Source organism: Neltuma alba, unplaced genomic scaffold (assembly GCF_004799145.2).
Source record: "Neltuma alba isolate B1F8T4 unplaced genomic scaffold, ASM479914v2 tig00013319_pilon, whole genome shotgun sequence".
In the NCBI taxonomy this organism is placed as follows: Eukaryota; Viridiplantae; Streptophyta; class Magnoliopsida; order Fabales; family Fabaceae; genus Neltuma; species Neltuma alba.
The window spans coordinates 121,605-145,887 of record NW_021637594.1 but is presented as its reverse complement, the minus strand read 5'-3'; the positions used below and the strand labels follow the sequence as shown (position 1 = coordinate 145,887).

Here is a 24,283-nt window from a genome sequence, read left to right as displayed (position 1 = left end):
CGGGGAAAAACAATTAGATGTATGCGCAGCCCCCAAGGCTAATTGGTCCAGCAGTTCTTTTTTTTGGGGGGGGGGGGATTACCAGAAGAGAGGGATAGTGGGAGGGGAAGGAGCAGGCGCTTTTGGGGGGGGGGGTGAAGAGAAAGGGGGGTTGTGGGGGGAGGAGGACAGGAAGGCAACGGGAGTCAAAGACGGAAGGGGAATTTTCTCGTGATACGTACTCTTCCTTCCCAACATTTTCCCCCCCTCCCCTTCCCCTCCCCTCCCCTCCCCTCCCCTCTGATATTACACAAATTACTTGATATTTTAAATATTTTATTTACATATAAATTACGAAAAATATTTTTAATATAAAAATTAGTTAACTAATTTGAGTACATTAAGAAAATTATTTAAATTAGTTATTTATAATAAATGTGTCATTAGTAATCAAATACATTGACTAGAAATATCCGCTGATAAAACTTTTAACATGTACGACTACTATAATAGTTATTTTGAGAAAAATAAATAAATATGAGAGATAAAATGAATTGAGATCTTATATTTATATCTAAATTGAAAATTAAACTAATTTTTATATTAAAGATTATGTAGTGTTTTTTTTTAATTTTTTTTTTTGGATAATGTATCTATACAATCATTTCATATAGATTATTTTTCCCTCTATACTGGCTTAGAGTACAACTATATAAATCTATGTAAATACAGAGAAGTTAGTCAATGATAACATTTGTTCTGACCGGCAAAAAAACATTTTCATACTTCCTTTACTACCTTATGGACGCGTTATTTTAACCACAAATTATCACCCAACCGTATATATACCGTTGGTCAACCTTAAAATAAAACCTAATTTCTAGTGAGACTTAAGGGATGTTTAGGTAGAAGTAAAACTATAATTTTAAAAGTACTTTTACAGTATATGAAGTAAATATCTACATATTTACTTTTATGAGTCTGTTTTGATTTCCAGAAAAATATTTTAAAAAAATATTTTTAGCATAACCCAAACACCTCCTAGTGATTTAATCATCTCCTCTTGTTTCTAGTGAAATGGTTGGTGTTTCTTATAATAGAGAGGAAAGGAAGTACATTGTCCATGACTCCTAAATAATTAATCTTTTTAGTTCAAGGAGTTGATTTTAATTCCAAATGTAATACTTTAATATACCTTTCCTCTAAAATTTATAAATTTTGTCCAAATTTACAGATTGATTGCATACGTTAGAGTTATTATAAATGAGATCATTTTCAATAAAATGATTAAAGAGATATATTAAAGAAAAACAACACATTTTTTAATCAATAACCCATTAAACGGATTTAATTAATATTTATAAATTAATTAGTTGGTTTGTATATTTATATTTAGAACAGACACATATTCTACTATCTGTATAGTTATACCCTACTCTATATACAACCAGTATCATCACATGTATTTATTTAGGTTCTGTACAACGTATGACTAACTGACCAAGGACAGCAGCTGTAATAATTCCTTTAATGATTACTGGCCTATTTAGGATTAAAAAAAATTATGGATTAAAATGATTTTTAAGTTTTCTCATATTTTTATTTTTTTGAATTAAATAAGCAAACACGCCCTTTATTATGGTTTGCAGGACATGATTTATTTCGCATTGAAAAGAGAAAAACGAGAACAGTTTCTAGTTGGCCAATGAGTAACGGAGAACAATCCATAGAAGGATACGTAGCTGAATCTCTTTTGGTAGACCAGAGGACCACAGTCTATGCAGAAGACTAGAGAGAGAGAAGTTTGAGGCTCTCAACTTCTCAAACGCAAAACAAAGGAGAGACTGAGAAATGAGAAAGAAAGAGCGCAAGAGAAGAGAGAGAGAGAGAGAGAGAGAGAGAGAGAGAGCGCAGAGCTAGATGAGTGACACAGAGATGGAGAGAGAAACAGAGAAACAGCGCAACTGTACTATGACTCAGATAAAGTAGCCTTGGATATTTGGTCACGTTGATTCAGTTCTTTGCAGGCGAAACAATAATCAACGACAACGACAGCAGCAAAAGGAAGGAGCCCCATCATCATCCTTCGGGGCTTTCCGAAAAATCTGAAGCTCCAAAAGGGGTTTTGGTTCTTGGAGAGGAGCTTCAGACTTCGAAGGCAAGAAAAAATAAAAGGGATTTCGGTGGCTATTTTGTAACCGAAACTTGAAGCTGCAGATTTTTGAGAGGGAAAAAAGAAAAGGGGGGGGGGGGGGAGAAAAAACACCAAGAAGAAGAGAAGGGGCAATTCATATTCGTTACTGAAAAAATAACTACTCGCTAATTATTATCATTACTCGCTCGCATAACTGTTTTGTCTGGTTAGTGCTTTCTCTCTCTTGATGGGGTAATCTATTGTTGTGGCTGCGTGTATAGGAGCTGCTGAGCTTTTGGATTTTTGTTTCTGTGGGTTTTCCTTTTCTTCTTCTTCTGTTCCCTGCTGCGACGTGCTTTCTCTGTCTGTTGAATGGCACATCTGGGGTGTAATCTCGGGGGCCCGACCAGTTCTCAGCCGGATACAGGTCAATGGCTATGCTTTTATGCAGGATTACTCTGTTTGGATGCTGAGAAAGTTTTGGAGAAAAAGGAAAACGTCTTTGTTTTTGCGCAAGTACTCATGGGGGTGTTTTAATCTTTTGATGTAAAAGTGAGAGTTTCATGCTTTTTTTCCTGCTGTAAAGGGGGAACTAAATGGGTTACTATGAAAATTTTGGTTCTGCACCGTTACTGGGTTAAACCAGAAGCAGGGGACTGATCCAGCTGAGGGACGATTTTGATCTAGAAGAAACTTTGTTGACTTCTCCTTCACTTTCTCAGAAACCATGCAGAGAAATAGACTTCCTTTACTGTTTATTTCTTTGCATTCTTAGCATTCACAGACGGGAGATTCAAAGTTCTGAACCTTTTGTTGATGTTTTTGTAATTTATGTTTAACAGGTTTGGCAGATGACGATCTGTATACAGAGTTATGGAAGCTGTGCGCTGGGCCTCTGGTGGATGTTCCTCGTTCTGGGGAGAGAGTTTTTTACTTCCCTCAGGGTCACATGGAACAAGTATGCTCTTTCCTTCAAGGCCCTTCTTGTTCCTTTTGCCATTTTAGGGTTACAGTTGCTTTCAAATTCGTCCGAAATCTTGTTTTCCTCATTCTTGTACTTCAACTTTTTGGCGTCTGCGTTTGTGCAGTTGCAAGCATCAACGAATCAGGAATTGAACCAACAAATTCCCCATTTCAACATTTCATCTAAGATTCTATGCCGTGTCATGCACATTCAGTTATTGGTACTGCTGATTTGATTCTCTTGTGAACTTCCTTGGTCGTTCAGTAAAAGTAATTGTGTATGTATGGAATTTATATTTTTTCTCAATTTGTAGGCGGAACCAGACACTGATGAAGTTTATGCTCGGATTACTTTGCTTCCAGAATCAGATGTGAGAATATTTGCCTCCTATACTTTTCTGCTTTAGTCTTTTCTGTCTGTTTGGCAGCTGAGAACATGAAATAACAGAATTTCCCATTGTGCTAATTGCTAATTATTGCTAATCATCTAAAATATGAAACTTTTCTCATTCTTACGTACCATTCATTGGCTAGTAGTGGAAGACTACTCTAAAATGAATGAAATAGTTATGAACTTTAAACTCTCAGATATTTTTACTTTTTAATAAAATTGAAAATTGATGAAGGGTTTTTCTTTGTGTGGGTTATGCAGCAAACTGAGCCTACCAGTTCTGATCCTTGTCCACCAGAGACTCGGACTCAGGCCTTTCATTCATTTTGCAAAATACTAACAGCATCTGATACTAGCACGCATGGAGGATTCTCAGTTCTGCGGAAGCATGCTAATGAGTGCTTGCCTCAATTGGTATCTTGCTCTTGTGCTCTTCCTTTGCCGTGGCTGCATCCTTTTATCACATAAATTTCATCAATATTCAATGCCAATATGATATATTAAGAACATATAGGGAGCTATACTGTTTATGGACAATATGACTTATATCAGGCTCAAGGGTAAATGCACAAGACCTGCTCTAATTAGTTTCAGTTTTCCATGCCTAACAATTCATTTATGTATGCGATAGGACATGACTCAAGCAACTCCTACTCAGGAGTTAGCAGCAAAGGATCTTCATGGGTTTGAGTGGAAATTTAAGCATATATTCAGAGGTAATTTGAAATTCTATATTTAAACCTTGCTTCATGGACATTTTTTTTTTCAGTGGGATGTAGAATATCTGAAGTATCAACTTAATGAAACATCATGATTTTATATGAATAGAATTCATAGGAACATTGTCTTGTTTAAGCTCTATTTCAGTGGCATTGTGGTTTTCCATTTGTATTGATTAGGTCAACCAAGGAGACACTTGCTAACAACTGGCTGGAGTACATTTGTCACTTCCAAAAGATTGGTAGCTGGAGACGCATTCGTGTTTTTGAGGTAGTTCAGTTTTGACAGCTTCTGTTATTTTGTGCTGCATACTTTTGCCATATCTATTGCTGAGGTTGTCCGTGGTTTTGGTCTCTAAAATTTTGTAGGGGAGAGAATGGAGAACTGAGAGTTGGTGTCCGGCGCCTTGCCCGGCAACAGAGTCCAATGCCTTCATCTGTGATATCAAGCCAGAGCATGCATCTTGGAGTGCTTGCCACTGCTTCCCATGCTGTTGCCACTCGTACCATGTTTGTAGTTTACTACAAACCAAGGTCTGAAGTCTGAATGGATCTTATAATAATGTGATGCCATTGACTAGTTTGGATCTCTGCCTTACAGTGCCTTCCTTTTATGTTGATCTAATTCAGGACTAGACAGTATATAATTGGTTTAAACAAATATCTCGCGGCAATCAACAATAAGTTCTCAGTTGGCATGCGTTTCAAGATGAGATTTGAGGGAGATGATTCGCCTGAGAGAAGGTATATATGTCAATTAACATCATAATCATGGAGTTTTGCTGTTCTTTAAGTTGGTCATTTATTGCTGTATGATCCTTTGGCCAGGTTTTCAGGAACAATTGTTGGTGTTGGGGATTTATCTCCAGAGTGGCAAGACTCAAAGTGGAGGTCGTTGAAGGTGAACATCATTTGAAATTGTTGATATGTTGATTGTGTTCTTTGCATTGGATCTATTACATTTTCTTTGTCATTAGGTACAATGGGATGAACCTGCAACAATCCCAAGGCCAGAGAGGGTTTCTCCTTGGGAGATAGAACCTTTTGTGGCTTCTGCACCTGTAAATCTCGTTCAACCAGCCATAAAGAGCAAGAGGTCTCGGCCTGCCGATGTTCCATCTTCTGGTAGCAGATAATTTTGCCCTCACTTCTCGTAGGCTTCCTTTGAAACAAATGTGAAAAATCTATCAAATTATTGTATCAGAAATCAAAGGGAATCACTATTTCATTTGCTCACAGCTTCATATGCAACTGTCACAAAACTTTCTAAATTCTAATCTTAACAAGATACTTCCATGGGCTAATATTTCCCTTGGTCCTTAAACCTTTATTGATCACTCCTCGCTTAATCCTAATATCCTAATATTACTCTGATTATTATAGAATCACGAATCCAAACAACGACAGAATCAACAATAATTCATCTTTCTCTACCTGCATCACTTACTTCACTGATTGGTTGCAGAAATGATTTCCAATTCGGCTGCTTCAGCATTCTGGTATCACGGGTCATCCCAGTCCCATGAACTTGCTCCACTAAGCGGCACAGCAGAAGCCCAGAGCAATGAAAACCAGGTTCTATGGAACGCAAGGCAGAACATAAATGGCAATGCTATGAACAACAGTAGCTCCTGCAACTCTAGAGTCCGGATCGAAGGAACGTGGCCTTCATCACATTTGAACATCTCTCCAAACTGTTTTGCTGACCCCAAAAACAACAAAGCTGTTGCAGTTCAATCTTCTATCTCTGGTTGTCCCCCCGTCTCTTCTTGGCCAAATGATGCTCCAGCATATGATCAAGTTGAGAACGGAAAGAAATCTACTGAGAATCCTGTGGGGTGCCGGCTATTTGGTGTTAATTTGACTAACAACTCTAATAATGTTGCTCCTCCAGAGAAAGACTCAAGAGTCTGCATTGCCAGTCCTAGTGGTTCCAAAGAATCTAATCCTGTTGTTGCATGTGAAAATAAGACAAGTCAGAACCCCAATTGTTCCGTGTCCAAAAAGGAGCAGAAGAACGAAACGTCTAATGCAACCCCAAATGAGAGGCAGGGCAAGCAGGCATCTTTACCATCCACAAGGACTCGCACAAAGGTACATGATGAGACAAAATACCTGAGGAGTGAATTTAGGATGTGACAAAACCCAAGGACATTCTTGATCACAGTGCAGTAGTTTTTGTGTGAATTGTTTCATATTTTAAGGAATGACTCGAGTGTATTGTTTGGATGAGAAGGTACAAATGCAAGGAGTGGCTGTTGGTCGTGCTGTTGACTTGACTATGTTGAATGGCTACGACAGCCTGATCGAAGAGCTCGAGAAGTTGTTCGATATTAAGGGAGAGCTTCGTGCACAGAACAAATGGGCGGTTACTTTCACGGACGATGAGAATGACATGATGCTCGTGGGCGATGATCCATGGCCGTAAGTAACTTAACTTGAACAGTAACGTTCCCCAGATTGGTTGCTTAATGAGAGGTTAGTTGATTGTAAATATCTGGTTGGCTGCATTTGCAGGGAGTTCTGTAAAATGGTGAAGAGGATTATCATATATCCAAGCGAGGAAGTGAAGAAGACGAATACACTCTGCCCGGTTCCTCCATCTTCATCAGAAGATGATGAAACTCTCATCACGGCGAATTCACAGAATAAGGATGAAAGTCAGTAGATTTAATCTCTTTTGACTGTTCAACTTTTTTCTTTTTTTTGGTGGGTGGGGGAAGGGTGTTAGCGTTTGTGTGAGCAACGGGGTTAGGGAAGGTGGTCTTAAGATAATTTGGGTTTGTTTAAATTTATGGAACTCTTAAGAACAGTGTGGTAGTGCAAGTATTTAAGTGGACTTCAATCAGTTCAATAATAACATGATGTTCACAAGAATGCCTCTTTTTCGCTGCTCAGTTACCATCTTACATCCAAGAATGCCTCCATAAAAATATAACTTATTCTAAACATATCTTGTATTTTTTTTCTGAATACAACTATTTTTATTTTTAATTTAGTTCTAATTATAACATTTTAATTCATGTTGTTTTTTTTTTTATTTATTTTCAAAATAGTTCTTATTGTAATTACATATGTTCAAAGTTTTATTAAATAATAGTTTTAGTCAATGTATATGATTAGTAAAGATATTTTAGAAAAAAATAATACCTATTTATTACAGATAACTAATTTAATTAATTTTTTAATCTTCTTAAATTAGTCAATTAGGTTTTATATTAAGAATTGGGAGTAGTATTCTATGTTTTGTTTTTTACCAGCAGTTTTTAATTCTGCATTGATATTTTTTATTCTATGTTGAGATCGACTAGAAAATTTAATTTATTTCACTTATTTCTAACCATTCTCATTAAAAATGTGTTTAAAAATAATTTTAAAGAATTGCCTATTATCCATGCAAGTAATGTTCCATCTCAAAAGTTTTTGGAACTGAAAGAAAGCGGGAAGGGATTGAAGTTAACGCAACTGCTTTTAAAATAGTAGTTTTGACAATTTGAAAAAAAAAGAAGAAGTAATGATAGAGTAATATAGGATAGAGACAAATTCAAAAATAATAATAGCTAAAATAAGTGTTGATAAATAATGGTCAAAATATAAGCACCATGTTTTCGGATATAATAAACACTATCTAGCTTCATGCTAATATTTTGATAATTTATTAAGAGAGAGGAACTTTGACAAACTTGTTTTAAACTTTAGTTGTCACGAGAGTTTAGTCAAAGTAGTCCTAAGTACCAACTCGGATTTTATCACTGTTGAATTGGGGGTTGAGATTAAATTTAATTTTCAAGATAACAATGATTGTTAACAAAAAAAAAATTATGATTTGAGACAAACATGGTTAATGACTGAAAAAGATACCTTATAAAATTAGGGGATCAGGATAAAATCTTAGAAAAGATTAGAAGATCACCTGTATACATTTTTTTTCTGTTTATGAATTATGAATACTTATGTTCTTTTTTGAAACTTGGTGTTCAGTTGAAGCTAAAAGGGGTTGATGAATTGATTGTGCTTAATTAGAAGAACGAGTGAATGTGGAATCTGAGTTGAGATGAGTCATAAAATCACCCAAAATGCATAAGATTCGTCTCCCTCCCTCTCTTAACTTTTCAGGGCATAAAAAGATATGGTGTTGGCATTTGGTGGCATTATTATTAATTACTTAATTAATTTCTTTTTTTTTTTTGGCCTGATACTTAATTAGTTTCTAATACAACAACCTTCTCTAAGAAACGACAAATCAAAAGAAAAAGAATAAATAAAAGCCGAATCTTTTTTTTAAAAATAAAATGCAAGTGGCATACAAATACTTTGCACTTTTAAAATTTGAAAATAATACTCTTCCGATCCTAAATATAAGACTTATATATATTTTTTAAAAATATAGGACCGGAGGAGTATAAATTTATTTTTTATATATTTTAAATTTAAATATTCTTTTTTTAGACTTCAACAATTAATATACACACTTTGAGAAGATGTGCAGACTGCTTAATTTTTTTAATGTGAAAATACTTTAATTTAGAAATAATTAAGGTTTAAATTTTAAAGTTTACAAGATAAAATTCTTTTTATATATTTATAATTGGAAGATAGGAGAAGAATGGTGGCAGGGAAGTGAGCAAAAATAAGAGACAGTCAAAGTGGGACCTCATGAGTTTCCATTACATTGAGTATAGTGGCTGTAAATGGGACACATGGTAGGTGACATGAACCAAAATCCGAAATTAATGTCTGAGATTTGATCATCACATGATTATGCGTCACTGTCATCTTCCTGCTCCCATTTTGCACTCTTTTTTAAGTATTACTTTTAATTTGATATTAAATATTTTAATTTGATATTGAATATAAGATCTTAATCTACTTTGTCTATTATATTTTTTTTGAAGTAGTCTTAACAGTAGTTATATATGTTAAATGTTTCATCGAATGATAGTTTTAACTAATACATATGACTAGTAAAAGTATTTTAAAGAAAATAACACTTATTTATTACAAATAGTTAATTTAACAAACTTCTTTTTTTTTTTAGCCAAACTTAATAAAATTTCTTAATCTATTCAAATTTATTAACTAACTATTATATTAAGCACTAGAAGTAATATTATATTTTGTTTTCGTTTAATTTTACCAACTTCGAAACTAATAATTTGCCCTTTATAATCTCTCCCTATTTTGTGATTTTTTTCCCCCATTACCACTCTCCATAGCTGAAGAACAATTTTCCATTTTTCTCTTTTTTTCTTTTTGGGGAACAGCATGCATTTTAGTGTTAGCTTTGAATGGCTTGTTTGGTTAGAGCTCATTGTAATTCAATAAATGAGATGATAATAAAGGTTTTGGTGTCCATACCCCCTGACACCTATCTCCTGTGTTCATCATTTTTAAAAATTATGGATGATACAGATTCGAATGAGGTTTGAACGATCGAAATTTTATCAAATCCTCGTTTTATTATCTTTCTATTCTAATAATTCTAGATGTTTACTCCCTTACACTGTTTATATTTATTTCTAAAAAAATAAAAATCCCCGGGGAGTACTAACCCAAAAGAGAGCTTACAAACGAGTAACACAATTAAGATGGGTTGGTTTACTTTCACCTTTTTTTTTTTTAAAGGGGCAAAATGGAGGAACAAAAGATGGGCTGGTTTGAGCTTCATTTTTGGTACCAGTTAATTCGGAGTGCGGTAAATAGTTGTTTTATAAAACAATGTTGATACTGGCCATTGGCCAAAAACCAAAAAACAATGTTGATGGGCTTAAGGCTTCCCTAAAATATGTATCTTTCATATTCTTAAGCCTCATGGGCGACCATCATGCTTATTAAGATCAATATCAAATAATGATAACTAACAAAAGTTAATTCATTTAGTAAGAAGTCATCTCATAACCCACAAAATCGTAAATTTGAATTTGCTAATGTGAGGACCTTATAGGTGGACGATTTGTAAGTACCTGTATATCTGAGTCTGGAAGCATGCCCTACTCCTGGCGGGCTCCTTAACCCAACTTCTCTAAATCTTTTTGTAGCAAAACCATATCAAATAGAAGTACCAATAGGAGTTGGGTCTAACGGATGAAATTAATCCCTTACAATGTGGCAAGCCAATATTTAAATCCTGGCTAAAAAAATATCCATGTTTAGTGCCCACAGTGTTTTAAATAAGATTGCTTTGAATGGATAATACATGTGCCTAGAAAAAAACAAATCAAATAGTAGTATATAAAAATCACAAGGCCTGGGTTGAGCAGAAAATACTCAATATCATTTAAATTAAGCAAGAATTGAAAGATGTGGATAAATGGTTAAAAAAAGAAGATAAACATATGGATAAAGAAAACCATGTGGCAGGGTTATGGGGGCCCATCAGTACTTGGGTAGACATTACTTAACAATAAGACATACAATTATTTTTGAAAAACTAGAACAAATTGCATTGCTTACAAATTATTTCTCAAATTCCGTAATATGTAGTGGGAAACATGCACCTACAAGGTATTCTATGTTCCTGTGAACATATTGCTCAGGCCTAGAACTAAATATGTAGATGATATATAACTCATTGACATATAAAACTAAATACCTACAGTTAAAGTTACTCCCTTCATTTCATTTTATCCGCCACTTTTTGAAAGGCAATATTTTAACATATTAATTAAAGCTTTCAACCCATCCGTAGAAACATTAAAATAAGATATAAAAAATGGAGCGCAAAGTTTAGCTAATTGAATTTGTAGCAAGGCATTTTTTCCCCCAAATTTATCCTTAGTTAACTGTAAATATTATTAAAAAATTGCTATCCAAAATGGGTGTTTTCGCAAAATAATAATAATAATAATGACTTGAAGCATTATTTTTATTTTAAACCCCCAAAATACCTCAACACAGTATATTTTAGAGCAGAGGGAGTAATACTACTGTTTATGATTCATGGTTCCTCTAAGGTGCATTCTAGCACTTAAAATGATTGCTTTTTCCACTCAGTGAACATTCATTAGTAATGATTGATTGATTAATTAATTTAAGTAAATTGCTTTAATGGGGTTTGTTTGGGTTGGTACTGTAAGGAAGGGCAATCAAACTTGGGCTTTGATGTTTATTTGGATTAGGTTTAAAGATTGGGTGATGATATGAAATCTCTGTGGGCCAATCAAGGCACAGGACCCACCTTTTTATTTACTTTAATCTTGTGTTATGTGCCAAGAAAGACTACCATTCTGTTCCTTATTATAAGTCACTTGTATCTCAAATACAAAAACTAAAAAATATATTAGATTAACCAGTTTTTTTTTCACATTTACCCTTGTTAAATAAAGATATTTAAAAATATGTTGAGGGAGAGAAAGAGAGGAGGGGACAGACTGTATAGGAAATGAAAAGTTGAGAGAGAGAGATGGAGAGGGAGAAGGACGTGTTTTGAAGAGCCATTGCTTTGGACTTAAATTAATTAATTTTTTATTAAATTAATAGGGGTAAAATTGGAAAAATATTATTAATTATACTATAAGTGACTTATATTTTAAAACAAACTTTTGGAGTACAAGTACTCTCTCCGTGCCTAATTATAAGATCTTTTTTTTAATAGATTGGTCCCTTTTTATAAGGTTTTTTTTTAGTTTGTCTGAACATTTAATGCATTGTTACTTATTTTACCCCTAATAAATTTCATATATTGCATTCTGTCTCCATACATTCTCTCTCTATTTATCCTATTATTAATCTCTTACATTTATTAGGGATATATTTGAAAAAAATTATATTTGTTATATATTAATTGTTTTTAACTAATTTTAATTGTTTTCTTAAAAAGCACAAATTGGCCAAAAGGTTCTTGTAATTAAGGATGGAGTAATAACCTGTAATAAGGAACAAAGTGGTACGTTTAATCATTTAATTCCAATTAAAAATATATTTTTTATAATTCAACCGTCAATTTGTATGAACGGTGAAATTAAAGGAAAAAAGAAGTTAACAAGGAAATGCATCTTCTGTCTAAATAAATGCCATCATTATTTTCTTGGACGGTTTTTAAAACTTCATGGCGTTTGTAAATTAGTTCCAACATAGTATATGTGTGTATCTTTCCCCTTTCAAATGCCAAAAAATATGAAAGAGAGTGTGGGTGTGGTGTATGAATCTGTGTCCTGGTTGCCATTTATTAAATACTCTCACCAACCAATTATAAATCTGTATCTTTAATTTTTGCGAATAACTTTTCTTGTTTTTATTTCTCATTATCTGGGTTTGTTTCTTTATAGTCACGCACACTTATATATTATTTCTGATTTTTAATATAAGAATTAATTTAATTTTAAATTTGGTTACAAATATAAGATCTCAATTCATTTTGTTTCTCATATTTTTTTAATTTTTTAAAACAGTCTTTCTGGTAGTTCTACATGTTAAAAGTTTAATCAAATGGTAATTTTAGCTGATACATAATTAATAAGGATATTTTAGAAAAATAATATTTAATTATTATAAATAACGAATTTAATAAATTTTTTTAATCTACTCAAATTAGTTAACTAACTCTTATATTAAAGATAAAAAAATAATATAATGATACATCCCCATGTGTGTGAGGTTGTTCTTTTGACTCCGAGTGTAAGAGGATGGTGTCTCTAATTCAACGTTGCTGACTTTTGGATTTAGGGTAATGCCAATCAAAATACTGTCTGTTATCTTTAATATAAAAGTGAGTTAGAGATTGAATTTAATATTAAATAAAAAGCTCAATTTATTTTGTTTTTGATATTTATTCTTTTGGCTCTCGAATAATCTTGTAATGATTACACATGTTAAGGAGTTATTATCAATGAGTGACACAAATACGTATTATTAATAAAAATAATATTTATTTATTATAAATAAATAATTTAATTAATTTTTTGATATTAATAAGTTAGCTGTCTATATGAGGTAGTACAAATTAAGTGGTATTTGTGGGAGCCACTAACAAGAATAAGATAATTGAGAGGAGAGCATGTGTGCACAACCATTTTGTCGTATCATGAGCCTTTTATTACACGCTAATCAACCACAGCTTTCGGGTCAACCCTTCATATACTGAACTTCAGATTGCTCACACCACGCACTCTTCAAAATCATAACGTCATGCCCTTTAATTCAAAACCTTTTGTTTTTTTTTTGTTTAACAGAACAGTTCAAAACTTATTGTTTAGGAGAATATTAACAAATCACTCACTAATAAGTAATGAAATATTATGGATAACTTGCTTGCAATTGTAGGGACAAAAAACTGTTTTTTTGCTTAAAATATACTATCTGATTCTTAATATAAGAGGTCATTTGATTTTCAATTTGATTATAAATATAAGACTCTAATCTATTTTATTTCTTATATTTATCTATTTTTCTAAATTCTTATTGTAGTTTATACATGTTAAATATTTCATTAAATAATATTTAAGTAGTACGAGTATTTAAAAAAAACATTTATATTTTATAAATAATCAATTTAATTAATTTTTTTAATTTATTTAAATTAATCAACAGGTTTTTATATTGACAGCCGGACGGACTTGATATAAATTCGAGAAGTTAACTGGCGAAACCTGGCATTTAGAGTAGGGAACCTAATAGGGGACTTTGGTGGCAAATAGGAATGACCTGTTTGGCAGGACATTTTAGGTGTGTTTGGATGAAACCAAACCGGGGTTTGGAAAAGTGATTTTGGAGAATAGATTCTGAAAGAATAGATTTTATGAAAAAGTGATTTGGAGAAGTGAGAGTGTTTGGATAGTTGTTATCAGAAACACTTTTTATATATACAAATTACTAAAAAAAGACATAAGTTAATATGATAATTACAAAAAAATAGATTTTATGATATATTTTAATTTGAAGGAATAAAATTGTTAATAATATATTTTTTATTAACATAATTAATAATACATAAGATAGTATAATTAATAAATAATTAATATGTATATATATTTATAAAATATAAGATTAAATATGTTTATGAAAAAAATATGTTTATAAAAAAAATAACAAGATACATATCCTATAGGCTCTTACACTCTCCCTCTTTCTCAAAAAACAAAAATTTTTTGCTTTTTCCAAAACCATGATTTTGGTTTTTGAGTGAGTGTTTGGGTGATTTATTCCCTAAACACAGCCTTTGTGTCAATATGTGACTCGTACTAAGCCTACCCTCTCTTCACTTCTCACTCCACAATTTATTTCCATCACTTATTTGCAATCCAAAACCATATCTGGCTTCTTCCATCCACAAAAAAATTATATGTTATGTTAAATTACACAAACGTTCTGACCAAAAAAAATCACACAAACGACTTTTTGCATGCATTACATAAAATCCGAAATAAATAATACTATTTAAGGCCTATAAATAATGTAATTTAAAAAAAAGCATAAATCCAAATTATGTGGAGCGTGTAATGTATAATTAGCAAAAGAGAAACCGGATTGCATGATATGTGGATTAAAGAGGAGACAATTCTTAAAATAACGTGTTATGTGTGTAGTGAGTGTATTGGAGAGTTCATCACAACCACAATTTTCCTTTTGAGGAGTCTTGTTCACCCCAAACATTAGTTCCTACACAAATTGTTCTGTCTTTGCTTTTGATGCTGATATTTTTTTTTCTGTGCCTTTTATCCTATTGCTTCATTTATATTAAAATAAAAAAAGGAAAACAAGTTTATGAGATTTTTTTTTGGCCATTTGGGGTTTCTGAACCCAACAAAGAAACCAAAACTAGATAGCCACTTGTTTATATTCATGAATTTAAGATATTTTTATACGCTAGCTAAAGGGAAACAGCAAAAAAAAAACTACATTTTATGAAGGATGAAAAATGATATTTACTAAAAGGCTTTAATTTAAAAAGGGTCATTTCAATTAATAGTTGCGAGCCAAATTTTAAATTTCTGTTAACATATATATATATATATATTTATATTTAGTACCCAATAATATTTTGAAGAGAATTGCCCCTCACAGTTGTATTTATGAGGGCATCTTCGATTTCGCAAGTGAAATATAAGCAAAGCATAGTGCTTGTATTGGTGTATATGTAATTGCATTTTCTTTTTTGGCTTTAAAGATGGAATACTGCCCGTTTTTTACTTTCAATATTTGTTTACTACTGCCTTTTGAATTATTTTTATACCAGCAATTAGTGTTAGAGAAAATGATATAAAAAGATGTTAAAAATTATAATATTCTAATTTAGATACTTACGAGTTTAAAATTTGAGAAGAGGAAGCGGTACTTGATCTGAGAGGAAAAAAACTATCAAATTTGTCATTGCTAGTGCACTTTTTATCATTAGTTGTTTAATACTCCTCCAATCCTTAATATAAGACCCATTTAACTAATTTGATTAGATTAAAGAAGTTAGGTAAGTTAGTTAATTATAAGAAAAGTGACAAATTTTTCCTAAAATACCATAATCATCTTTCTAATACCCCCTCTCCCTCTTCTACTTGATTATGGTTGAGGGAGTATCTATAGGGATAATTTAGAGAAAATTAATATGATAAATGGGTCTTATATTTAGGACTAAAACCAACTCAAAAATTGGGTCCTATAATAAGGATTGGAGGAGTACTTATTATTGACAGTTTACAACTTATTAATGAATAACTTTTTATTGCCAGTATATTTCTTATCATTTGATATTCAACACTTGTCATTATCAATTTACAGCTTGTTAATAAACTTTTTAATATAAGAATATTTTTGTCATTTAACTGTATATCACTTTCTGCACTATGATTTTGAAGTACCAAGTAACTGAATGGAAAATTTATAATTTTTTTTAATGTTAATTTTTTGTTAGTATAATAATACAAGTCTGACAAGTCATTAAACACAACAAGCCTGTTGTTAGCCGTGGGATTTGAATCCGTATCTCTTGGGATGTGTGCCTTAATCCGTGTAAAGCTACTGAGCTTGCAATCCGGTATTTTAAGAAAGACGGAAAGAAGAGTAGCTTTGCTGCGTGACGTGCGTACACACTGGATACACTGCCGATGTTTACTTAATACTCGTCCGTCTTTAATATAAGATTTAATTTTTAAGTTAGTTTTAATTCTAAATATAAAATTCATTTATCATATTTATCAGTTTTTTCTAAATTACTTCTATGGATACTCCCTCAATCATAATCAAGTAGAAGAGGAAGATGGGGTATTAAGAAAGATGATTATGGTATTTTAAAAAAAATATATCATTTTTTTATAATTAATTAACTTACCTAAATTTTTTAATCTAATCAAATTAGTTAAATAAGTTTTAGATTAAGGACCGGAGGAGTACTGTTTAAGATGAGGGCTAATTAATTAATTTAAACAAATTAAAAAAATAAGTTATTTATAATAAATATGTATTGTTTTTTTTCTAAAATATATTTACTAATTAAATATATTAGTTAGAACTATTATTATTACAAAAATTATATTAAAAATAAATAAATATGAAAAATAAAATAGATTGAGATTTTATATTTAACATCAAAATAAAAATAAAATAAATTTTTATATTAACAGCCGGAGGTATAGTATGTACTTCTTCTTTTTTTTTGAATGAGAGGTATAGTATGTACATTGACTATATAATATTTGATCATTGAGTATTTAATTTGCCATTTCCTTTTTATACCATTATCGTAGTTGTAATTAATTAATTGTTATATATGGTGGGAACACGTTGTCCTATGCACAACAGGAAAAACTCACGATAAAGGATGCTGCTTTTTGGAGTTTTCCCTCAGTGAGAGGCTAAACGTGACGGAAAGAAAGAACCAATATTTTCTGCTGTGAAAGGCAAAGCTTCAGCTTCATCCTCCTCCTTTCCTTCCTCATTCTCTCTTCCCTTCCCTTTGTCCCCAGTAAAGCACCTAAACACCATTCACACGCACAGTACTGAGAAGGAAGGAAGAAAAGAAAGAGAAGAACAGAAAGATGAATTCTGATGCAGAAGAGCATTCCTCTATACCAAAACTACCCTTGTTGCTCTCTGTCCCGTCAATGCCGTCACCGGAGCACTCCGGCGCCGCCACGCCTCCTCTTCATACTTCAGCTTCAGTCCCATTTCGCTGGGAAGAAGAGCCAGGAAAGCCCAGGCCTTGTACTGCTCTTGTCCCCTTCAACAACAACCCCACTAGTGATCTTCCTCCAAAGTCCTTGGATTTGCCTCCAAGACTGCTTTTTGAAGCCAAGCTTACCAAGTTACTCTCACCCACTTCCGTCTTGGAGGGCTCTTCTGCGAGCAGCGAGAGCTTTCGGTCTCCTCCTTCTTTTAGAGTGGGTGGCTCTTTCAGTGATGAGAAAGGTAGGCTTGGAGCTCTGGTTCTGAACAGAGGAGGACTCAGAGAGAAAGGAGGAGGGTGGTTTGGGTCTTGGAGGAAGAAGGGTTTGAGAGTCAGAAGAGAAGTGAGTTGGGGTAGTTATGTCTTTCCATCCTCTGCTGATAATAGGGACTGTGATGATAGTGATATTATTGGTGGAGGAAGTCACAAGATGAAGCGATCTGGCAGCTTTTCTAGCGTTTGCCAAGCCAAGTCTTGCGTCTGGGTAAGTTTTTTCCTCTGTCCTGGAATAATTTCTGTTTAGCACTCTGCTTTTGTGTTCTGGAATTTAGTTATGGCTTTGCAGCTATTCGTGTTTGGAAGACTAATTTCAATGTGTTGTAGACGCGATCAGTTTCACTAGGAATGGAGTTCTGATTAACAGTAACATTCTTGCCAAGATCCCCACTTGAATTCGGCCATTGTTCTTTAAGTTCCTCGTTAAACCAAAAAAACACAGCTTTACTGTTTTAAGTAGAAAGCTACTACAGGGCAGCTGTTTTCTCAAGGAAATTGCTGATTTTACTGCAAAATCTAGATTTTGCTTCCAAAGATGGTCCTCCATTCTTTTAGTGACAACTCTTTTGTGGATAAAGCAAGAAACTTTTATCAAAAGCAGTGAAATTTTTTTATTCCTTTTTTTTTCCCCCCGTGTCAAAGGGGCTAAATAAAACTGCGAAGGTGAACGTGTTCGATAATGATGCAATGTGGTCTGTTTTCAACTCTGCAGACAACAATCACAGGGAGCTTGAAGCAGGTGGTTCCATGGCGGATCAAGAAACAGAAGAAAGGTGGTGGGTATGGGCTTAAGCAGTAGATATTTATCTCTGTTACTTATGATGAAGTCAAAATAATTTTCTGTAATGCTGTGTCAAAAGTTATCAGCTGCATCATCTGTACAATGTTATCTTTTAATGGAAGAGGATGACAGTTATTGAAAATGGCAGGCAGGACCAGTTTCTTCCACAGTTACAAAAACACAATGCTTCAGGACTTAGGATTCGATTTTTATTACTGTGGAAGCCGTGGATCTGCCCATGTGAGCTAAGTTGGACAGGTTTTTCAACCGATGCCATCTCTGTTATTTTGGCTCGCACATCAAAGAGCAAACACAAACCCGAAATATCCTCTTACGCAATCATGGTGTGAATCAATAATTCTTTACGATTAGTTTATTCCAGAGCATATCATTGTCCTCATCATAATTCCCTTTAAATATTTTGCTCCAGATATCCGACCACGGCCGATGATTTTTCTGGTTGTTGGAAGCTACAAACAGTAAATGCTATACTGCACTGTTTTCATATTTTGAGTAGACAAAAAGCCTTCACTTTGATCCCACGTAACAAGTTCAAAGGCTTTAAATGCAAGAAAACAAAGTTCTTCATCTATAGCGGCAATGTTGAGGTGTGGAAATCAACTTCTTAAGCAAGCTTTGAATGAAATCCTCTTAACTAACTTGGGATCATGATTGGGGTTCCCAAAAATACTTATTCATGTAATTAGAAACAATTCTTTTTAGATATTTATTTTGTATTTTATAAATTATAATTAAAAAGTTGTTTTCAAAGGATTCTATTGCTGTTCCAAACAAGTTATAAGCTTTTATGTGGGTTTGCGTTTCAGCTCATTGAGCCTGCTTTCAAGCTTGCTTCTTCCTTCCTTGGACTTGGGTTCCTTTGTATGGGATTTATGAATATGAAACAAAAATCTACAAACGTTGTTAATGACGGTGTTTATGAATCCTTTGATAACGGCAACGGGCTGCCTCTATGATAGCAGGATAAACAGTGCACATCCGGTGCGATTTATGGAATATGAAGATGGGAATATACACGCGCACACTAAAAAGTAAGGATGCGGTATCGCCCCCGTGACATGAAACAAGACGTACATGGCAGTACCTCTTGTCTTTTTATAATCAAACACGGAAGATGCCTTGCTTTGGTCTTTTGTGTGTTCAGAAAGAAATTAAATCATAATTTTAAAATATATAAAATAAATATATAAAAAAATTTTATTTTGAATTATGTAAAAATATTTTTTAAAATGCTTTGTGTGTTTACCAAACACCCCCTATTAGAATTACAGCAAAAGACCATTTCCCCGGTAGTGGTCCAACCGTCCAAGTGATAATGTATGTCACAAACTTGGCACGTCCCAAGCTGACTCCTACGAGTCCCGTGAGGATTAGTAGGGCTTGGATTATATTGTTAGATTTTGATCTCTGGAGCTTATACCAAAACCAACGTTTAGTGTTTTCAAAATCTATTAGATTTTTGAGTTAATACTCCTCCGGTCCTTATTATAAGACCCAATTTGACTTTTTATTTGGTCCTAATTATAAAACCCAATCCATTTTGTCTCTTATATTTATGCATTTTTTTCCAAGATAATCCTTCTAATAATAATAGTTTTAGCCAATATACTTAATTAGCAAGGATATTTTAGGAATGACAACACTTATTTATTATAAATAACTAACTTAACTTACTTCCTTAATCTCCTCAAATAAGTCAATTGGGTCTTATAATTAGGACCGGAGGAGTATAATTTTTGTTTATCCTCATTTTAGCTGTCGTCCCTCAAAATAAAATGACCAAGATTTTTATTGAATTATAAAAACCAATATTTTAAATGAAATAAAAACTTGAGAGACTAAAACCTATGGTTTAAAATTTGAAAGACTAAAATTCAAAATGAGAGCAAATTTGAGAGATAAAAAAATTTATTAACTCTAAATTTTTTTTCTAGGGTTTTATTTGTTAACACGTGGTGGAAACACTGGTTTTAGCCAAAAAAGTGATTTTAGAAGGCTTTCCAAACCCACGTGCGAGATAACCAATGACACTGACACTTGCTTGTTACACTTCACTTCCCACATTATGCTTCCCAGGTCTCAAAATACGACATTACATTATTTTTTTTAATAAAAGGACAAATACATGTTATAATAAAATACAAAAATAGCACGAACCCATTATAGTTTGTTGATAAAAATACATCCATAAATAGTAAGCATAAGAAGTACAATACTCCTCTGGTTTTAAGGTAAGACTCATTTAAGACCGGAACAGTATCAAAAAAGAAGTAGGGATAACTTGATTTCAGCTGCTGATTTGACGAGTTTAAGTTCTTTAGTTGTTTTTTCTTTTCTTTGTTTTTTTTTTTTTTGCCAACGAAATTTAGTTCTTTAGATTTCATTTTTCTGAAACAGTATTCTTTAGCCCATATGGAGCTGCTCTTCACTTTCTGACATCTCCCACCCTTCTGTGGAAAGAGAATGGGAGCAATGAAAACTAAACACTGATAGAACCAAAAACTAGTGCTCATGCTTCATCTTCACCCCCACATTTCATGTGCAAAATCTCACGTAGCATTCATCACACAAGTTAGATGTCAAATTAAGATAGTTAAGGACCACAAAAATTTACACAACTAGATACCCATACAACACAATAAATGCAGCTTCTCTCCCTGTTTACCTATTCCCCTTCTCTATCAACTCCATGAAAAAGCAGGACTATATTTCAAATCATTAAATAAAACAAACTACAAATGAGGTAACATCCAACCCGCACAGCATCCTAAGAGCAAGCCAGCACCAACAATTGAGAGTCCTAAAGCAAATGCAACAGCATACGTTGTAACACTTTCACTTGTTGGTCTTTGTCGTTTGGTTTTAAGCAACTTCTGCCTTCTCTTCCTCAGCTTTCTTCCTTCACAAGTAATCCATGGAAGTGCCGCAGGCAATAGAGTTGAGAGTGGCTGGTCCTTATTCTTGATTTGAGCGAGCAATGTTTCCAGCTGCAGCAACCTAAACCATTGCTTATACGCAAAAAGTTGCGATGCCTGCTTAAAAATGAGTCTGACAACTTGCTCTTTCTCAGCATATGCTTGTTTTGCCGCGCCTTCTGCTTCTCTCGCTCGTGTTTGAGAATGGCACAATGCTTCCATTAGTTGAGCTTTGCCCGGATCCCCCTCAAAAGCTTGTTGCTCCTCTGTGGTATCCTTATGCACGGTCGTGTAACTGTTACGAAGTTGCAAGTCCAAACATGGTAATATTAGCATCCATGAAAACCTGGAAAATGCCTAAGTTGGACCCTACTAACAGAAAGACTTGTACTAGAAAATAATAATGCATTTGTTTTTTTACAGATTTTGGCAAGTGAATTCAGACTACTTAAAACTCAAAAGGCAAGGCAAAATTCCAGTATTTACAGCCAGATAATATTCTTTTACCTGGAAGGATTTTCAGATGCACAACGTGAGAACTTCTCATCAGCTGACGCGCCTTGTTTTCCATGCACCAGTCGTGAATCCAAACTCTCTTGAGCATGAGTAGTCAAGTTGGACAGGCCACAGGACTTTGTCTCCCAGTTAACACATGATGTCCTTGTTTTTTCATCACCAATGCTATCACATGGATGTCTTCTTACATACTTCCTCCGAGGTGGAGGAAGATCACAATTTTCTATATTGTCGAGTGATCTCATCAAAACAAAGGAAGCTAACTCATCTCTATCTGTAGTTTGCCACCATGGCTCAGCCTTATCACCTTCAGTCCAAGAGCTATCCAAATTGAACTCATCCATTTGCTTGGAAACTGAGCAACCAACACTATCAATCTCCATTGCCTCATGTTTTCCTGTCATATCCATAAGTTGCACAAATGGCTGAGATTTTTCACCAGATCCCTCTAGCATTTCATCCTTGGTAGCTTTCTTCATCATATCAACCCGTGAATCATAGTCCACATGATAAAATGAATCATACTCCTCATCACCAAAGCAACTAAAATCTTCGCATATTTCATCTTCATCACTGGTTTTCAACATCTCTGGTTCATCATCTAGTGCACTTGATTGCTGATGCAATGTGCTCTTTTGATGCCCATAGTTAGTTTGCATCTGCAACCACCATCTCGAATCAGGAGATTGATGAGAAAATGAAGATTTCCGGTTAAAAGGCATGACATTAACAGCAGCATTGGCTGAGTCATCTGCTACATTAGCTGGTTCTGCATCAGCCAATTTAGATGATGCACATGAAGGTTGGCAACATGCTAATTTGGGAGCTCTTTTTGCGTCTTCTTGGACAAAACAACGATTAGCAGTTCTCTGCCACACAGCCCTGACCTCTGCTGCTGCCATCACTTGCCTAAGATTTCTTCATAATGACTACCTTGAATGGGAAAAGATGTTAAGAGTTAAACAACTTCAGAACTCAGGAGAGATATTTACTCCACACAGCAACACATAAACCATGAAATGATGAAATCACTTAAAATGGATGAAACTGGTTCACAATTAGATGGTCTTGTACCAACATAGTCAAAACAGATCAATAACACAAGGATGATTGTGTTCCAGCAGCAGCAAGAACGATCCCCCTCTCTTCAAAGAAAGATAAGGTGAATGCTTGCACCACAACTACTAGAAACAACCATTCCAACGTGCTTCAGCAAATAATACTGTATTCTGCCTCGAGTTTATCATCAAAGGGAGGATAACAATTAGATTCCATGGTAGTAATTTAGTAACAGTGAGGTCTCAAAACAATCTTCAGCTGCAAGATTGTGGAGGAGCAGTTGCCAATTATAATCTAAAAAGTTAAAAATAAGGGAGTATTAGATGCAAATAATTGTTTTGGTACCTAACTATTATTAAATTGGATTTTAGGATCTAACTGTGATCCCTCCAGTCCCCACCAAAAAAAAAAAAAAACAAAGGAAAATGGAGGAGGAGATCATCTGAAACTGCAATGGTCGAGTCCACTGCAAAACAAGGCCTCAATTTTCATGATAGTTATTATGGAGTCAAATTTTAAATTCCTCATGTACTCCACTGATAATGGCACTGAGAACGTATGACCAAGAAATTGGGTATATCTGGTCGAAGTGAGCAACAGAACCATGGACAAGAAAATGCACAAACCAGATAAAATAGCACACAGTTGCATTAAAGATAACATATTATTCATTCGACATATATATTTGCAATCAGTTAAAGAAGCCCAAAACGTCCAACATACACTGAATAGTATGACAAGGATGAAACATGCCTATACTGCAAGGAAAAGACAGAAAACAGAGGACCACAGAGAAGGATCGAGAGGACGTACCCAGAGCGCAATATGCAGACAGTGGAAGAAAACTAAAGGAAGGCAGCGAACTGGGGAAGACTAATATAGATGCGAAAGATGAGAATCGAATAGGGATCCAAATGAATCATCACAGTGAAAGAAAGAAGATGAAGATGACGAAGATGACGCTCATCAGAAGAGGCCAAGAATTGTGTGCTTTTTTCTGTGTTCTCGTTATCATTCTTTGGCGTCGGTTTTCAGAGGCTTTTTTTCTGCTTTTGCGTCGTCGAAGGGACAAGACCGCTCAAGTTGATGAACGACACGACGTCGTTTATATGCCGTCCTCATCATCTCTCCGTCAAAAAAGTTAGGCACTTCACAGGGACCCACAAGTTTGATGAGATCTCCAAAGTGTGACGCGTGGCAATTGCATGGAAATCTGACGGCTGTCCACTGATTCTCTAAAGATAAGAACTTTATCACTACAGTATGAAAAAAAATCCAATATCCCCAACGACACGCCATCGCCCTAGGACAATACGAGAGAGGATCGATCAGCCACTGATTTTATAATTCTAGTCATGTCTTTTTTTTGGCCGGAGTCATATTTTTATATTAATAAAATAAAATTTACTTCTATAATAATACCTCCGGTCTTTAAT

At 34.0% G+C, this 24,283-nt stretch overlaps 3 protein-coding genes across 7 annotated transcripts; 2 read left to right on the top strand and 1 right to left on the bottom strand.

Moving 5' to 3' along the window:
- The first annotated feature begins 1,735 nt into the window (after positions 1-1,735).
- Positions 1,736-7,063, top strand: LOC114736225 (auxin response factor 18). Of its 2 annotated transcripts, none has more exons than XM_028924012.1 (15): positions 1,736-2,540; positions 2,956-3,071; positions 3,202-3,297; positions 3,391-3,447; positions 3,729-3,881; positions 4,099-4,183; positions 4,367-4,457; positions 4,556-4,720; positions 4,817-4,930; positions 5,015-5,087; positions 5,164-5,311; positions 5,652-5,748; positions 5,785-6,280; positions 6,423-6,610; positions 6,704-7,063. In XM_028924012.1, exons 1-15 carry the CDS (start codon positions 2,486-2,488, stop codon positions 6,852-6,854), a joined length of 2,085 nt encoding a protein of 694 aa, XP_028779845.1. In that variant the 5' UTR covers positions 1,736-2,485; the 3' UTR covers positions 6,855-7,063. The 2 variants fall into 2 exon arrangements, with proteins under 2 accessions (XP_028779845.1, XP_028779844.1); XM_028924011.1 differs by having other exon boundaries at positions 1,737-2,137; positions 2,395-2,540; positions 5,652-6,280.
- Positions 7,064-16,976: 9,913 nt separating this feature from the next.
- On the top strand, positions 16,977-18,717 carry LOC114736230 (uncharacterized protein At4g00950-like). Its single transcript, XM_028924021.1, has 2 exons — positions 16,977-17,763; positions 18,268-18,717. The coding sequence occupies exons 1-2, from the start codon at positions 17,152-17,154 to the stop codon at positions 18,352-18,354; spliced, it is 699 nt and encodes a 232-aa protein (XP_028779854.1). The 5' UTR covers positions 16,977-17,151; the 3' UTR covers positions 18,355-18,717.
- A 2,161-nt stretch (positions 18,718-20,878) lies between these two features.
- LOC114736227 (uncharacterized) lies at positions 20,879-23,905 on the bottom strand. 4 transcript variants are annotated; one of them, XM_028924016.1, is made up of 4 exons: positions 23,661-23,905; positions 22,863-23,141; positions 21,780-22,721; positions 20,879-21,567 (listed from the first exon to the last, which is right to left on the bottom strand). In XM_028924016.1, exons 3-4 carry the CDS (start codon positions 22,688-22,690, stop codon positions 21,090-21,092), a joined length of 1,389 nt encoding a protein of 462 aa, XP_028779849.1. In that variant the 5' UTR covers positions 22,691-22,721; positions 22,863-23,141; positions 23,661-23,905; the 3' UTR covers positions 20,879-21,089. The 4 variants fall into 4 exon arrangements, with proteins under 4 accessions (XP_028779849.1, XP_028779850.1, XP_028779847.1 ...); XM_028924017.1 differs by having other exon boundaries at positions 22,867-23,141; XM_028924014.1 differs by lacking the exon at positions 22,863-23,141.
- Between the last annotated feature and the right edge of the window lie 378 nt (positions 23,906-24,283).

Excerpts from the sequence above, each read along its gene's own strand:
- LOC114736225 (XM_028924011.1), top strand. The coding sequence starts at position 2,486 with ATGGCACATCTGGGGTGTAATCTCGGGGGCCCGACCAGTTCTCAGCCG. Across the intron at positions 3,882-4,098 it reads ATGAGTGCTTGCCTCAATTG|GACATGACTCAAGCAACTCC; the intron begins GTATCTTGCTCT and ends TGTATGCGATAG. Across the intron at positions 5,312-5,651 it reads TGCCGATGTTCCATCTTCTG|AAATGATTTCCAATTCGGCT; the intron begins GTAGCAGATAAT and ends GATTGGTTGCAG.
- LOC114736230 (XM_028924021.1), top strand. The coding sequence starts at position 17,152 with ATGAATTCTGATGCAGAAGAGCATTCCTCTATACCAAAACTACCCTTG. Across the intron at positions 17,764-18,267 it reads AAGCCAAGTCTTGCGTCTGG|ACAACAATCACAGGGAGCTT; the intron begins GTAAGTTTTTTC and ends TCAACTCTGCAG.
- LOC114736227 (XM_028924016.1), bottom strand. The coding sequence starts at position 22,690 with ATGGCAGCAGCAGAGGTCAGGGCTGTGTGGCAGAGAACTGCTAATCGT. Across the intron at positions 21,568-21,779 it reads GCATCTGAAAATCCTTCCAG|TTACACGACCGTGCATAAGG; the intron begins GTAAAAGAATAT and ends ACTTCGTAACAG.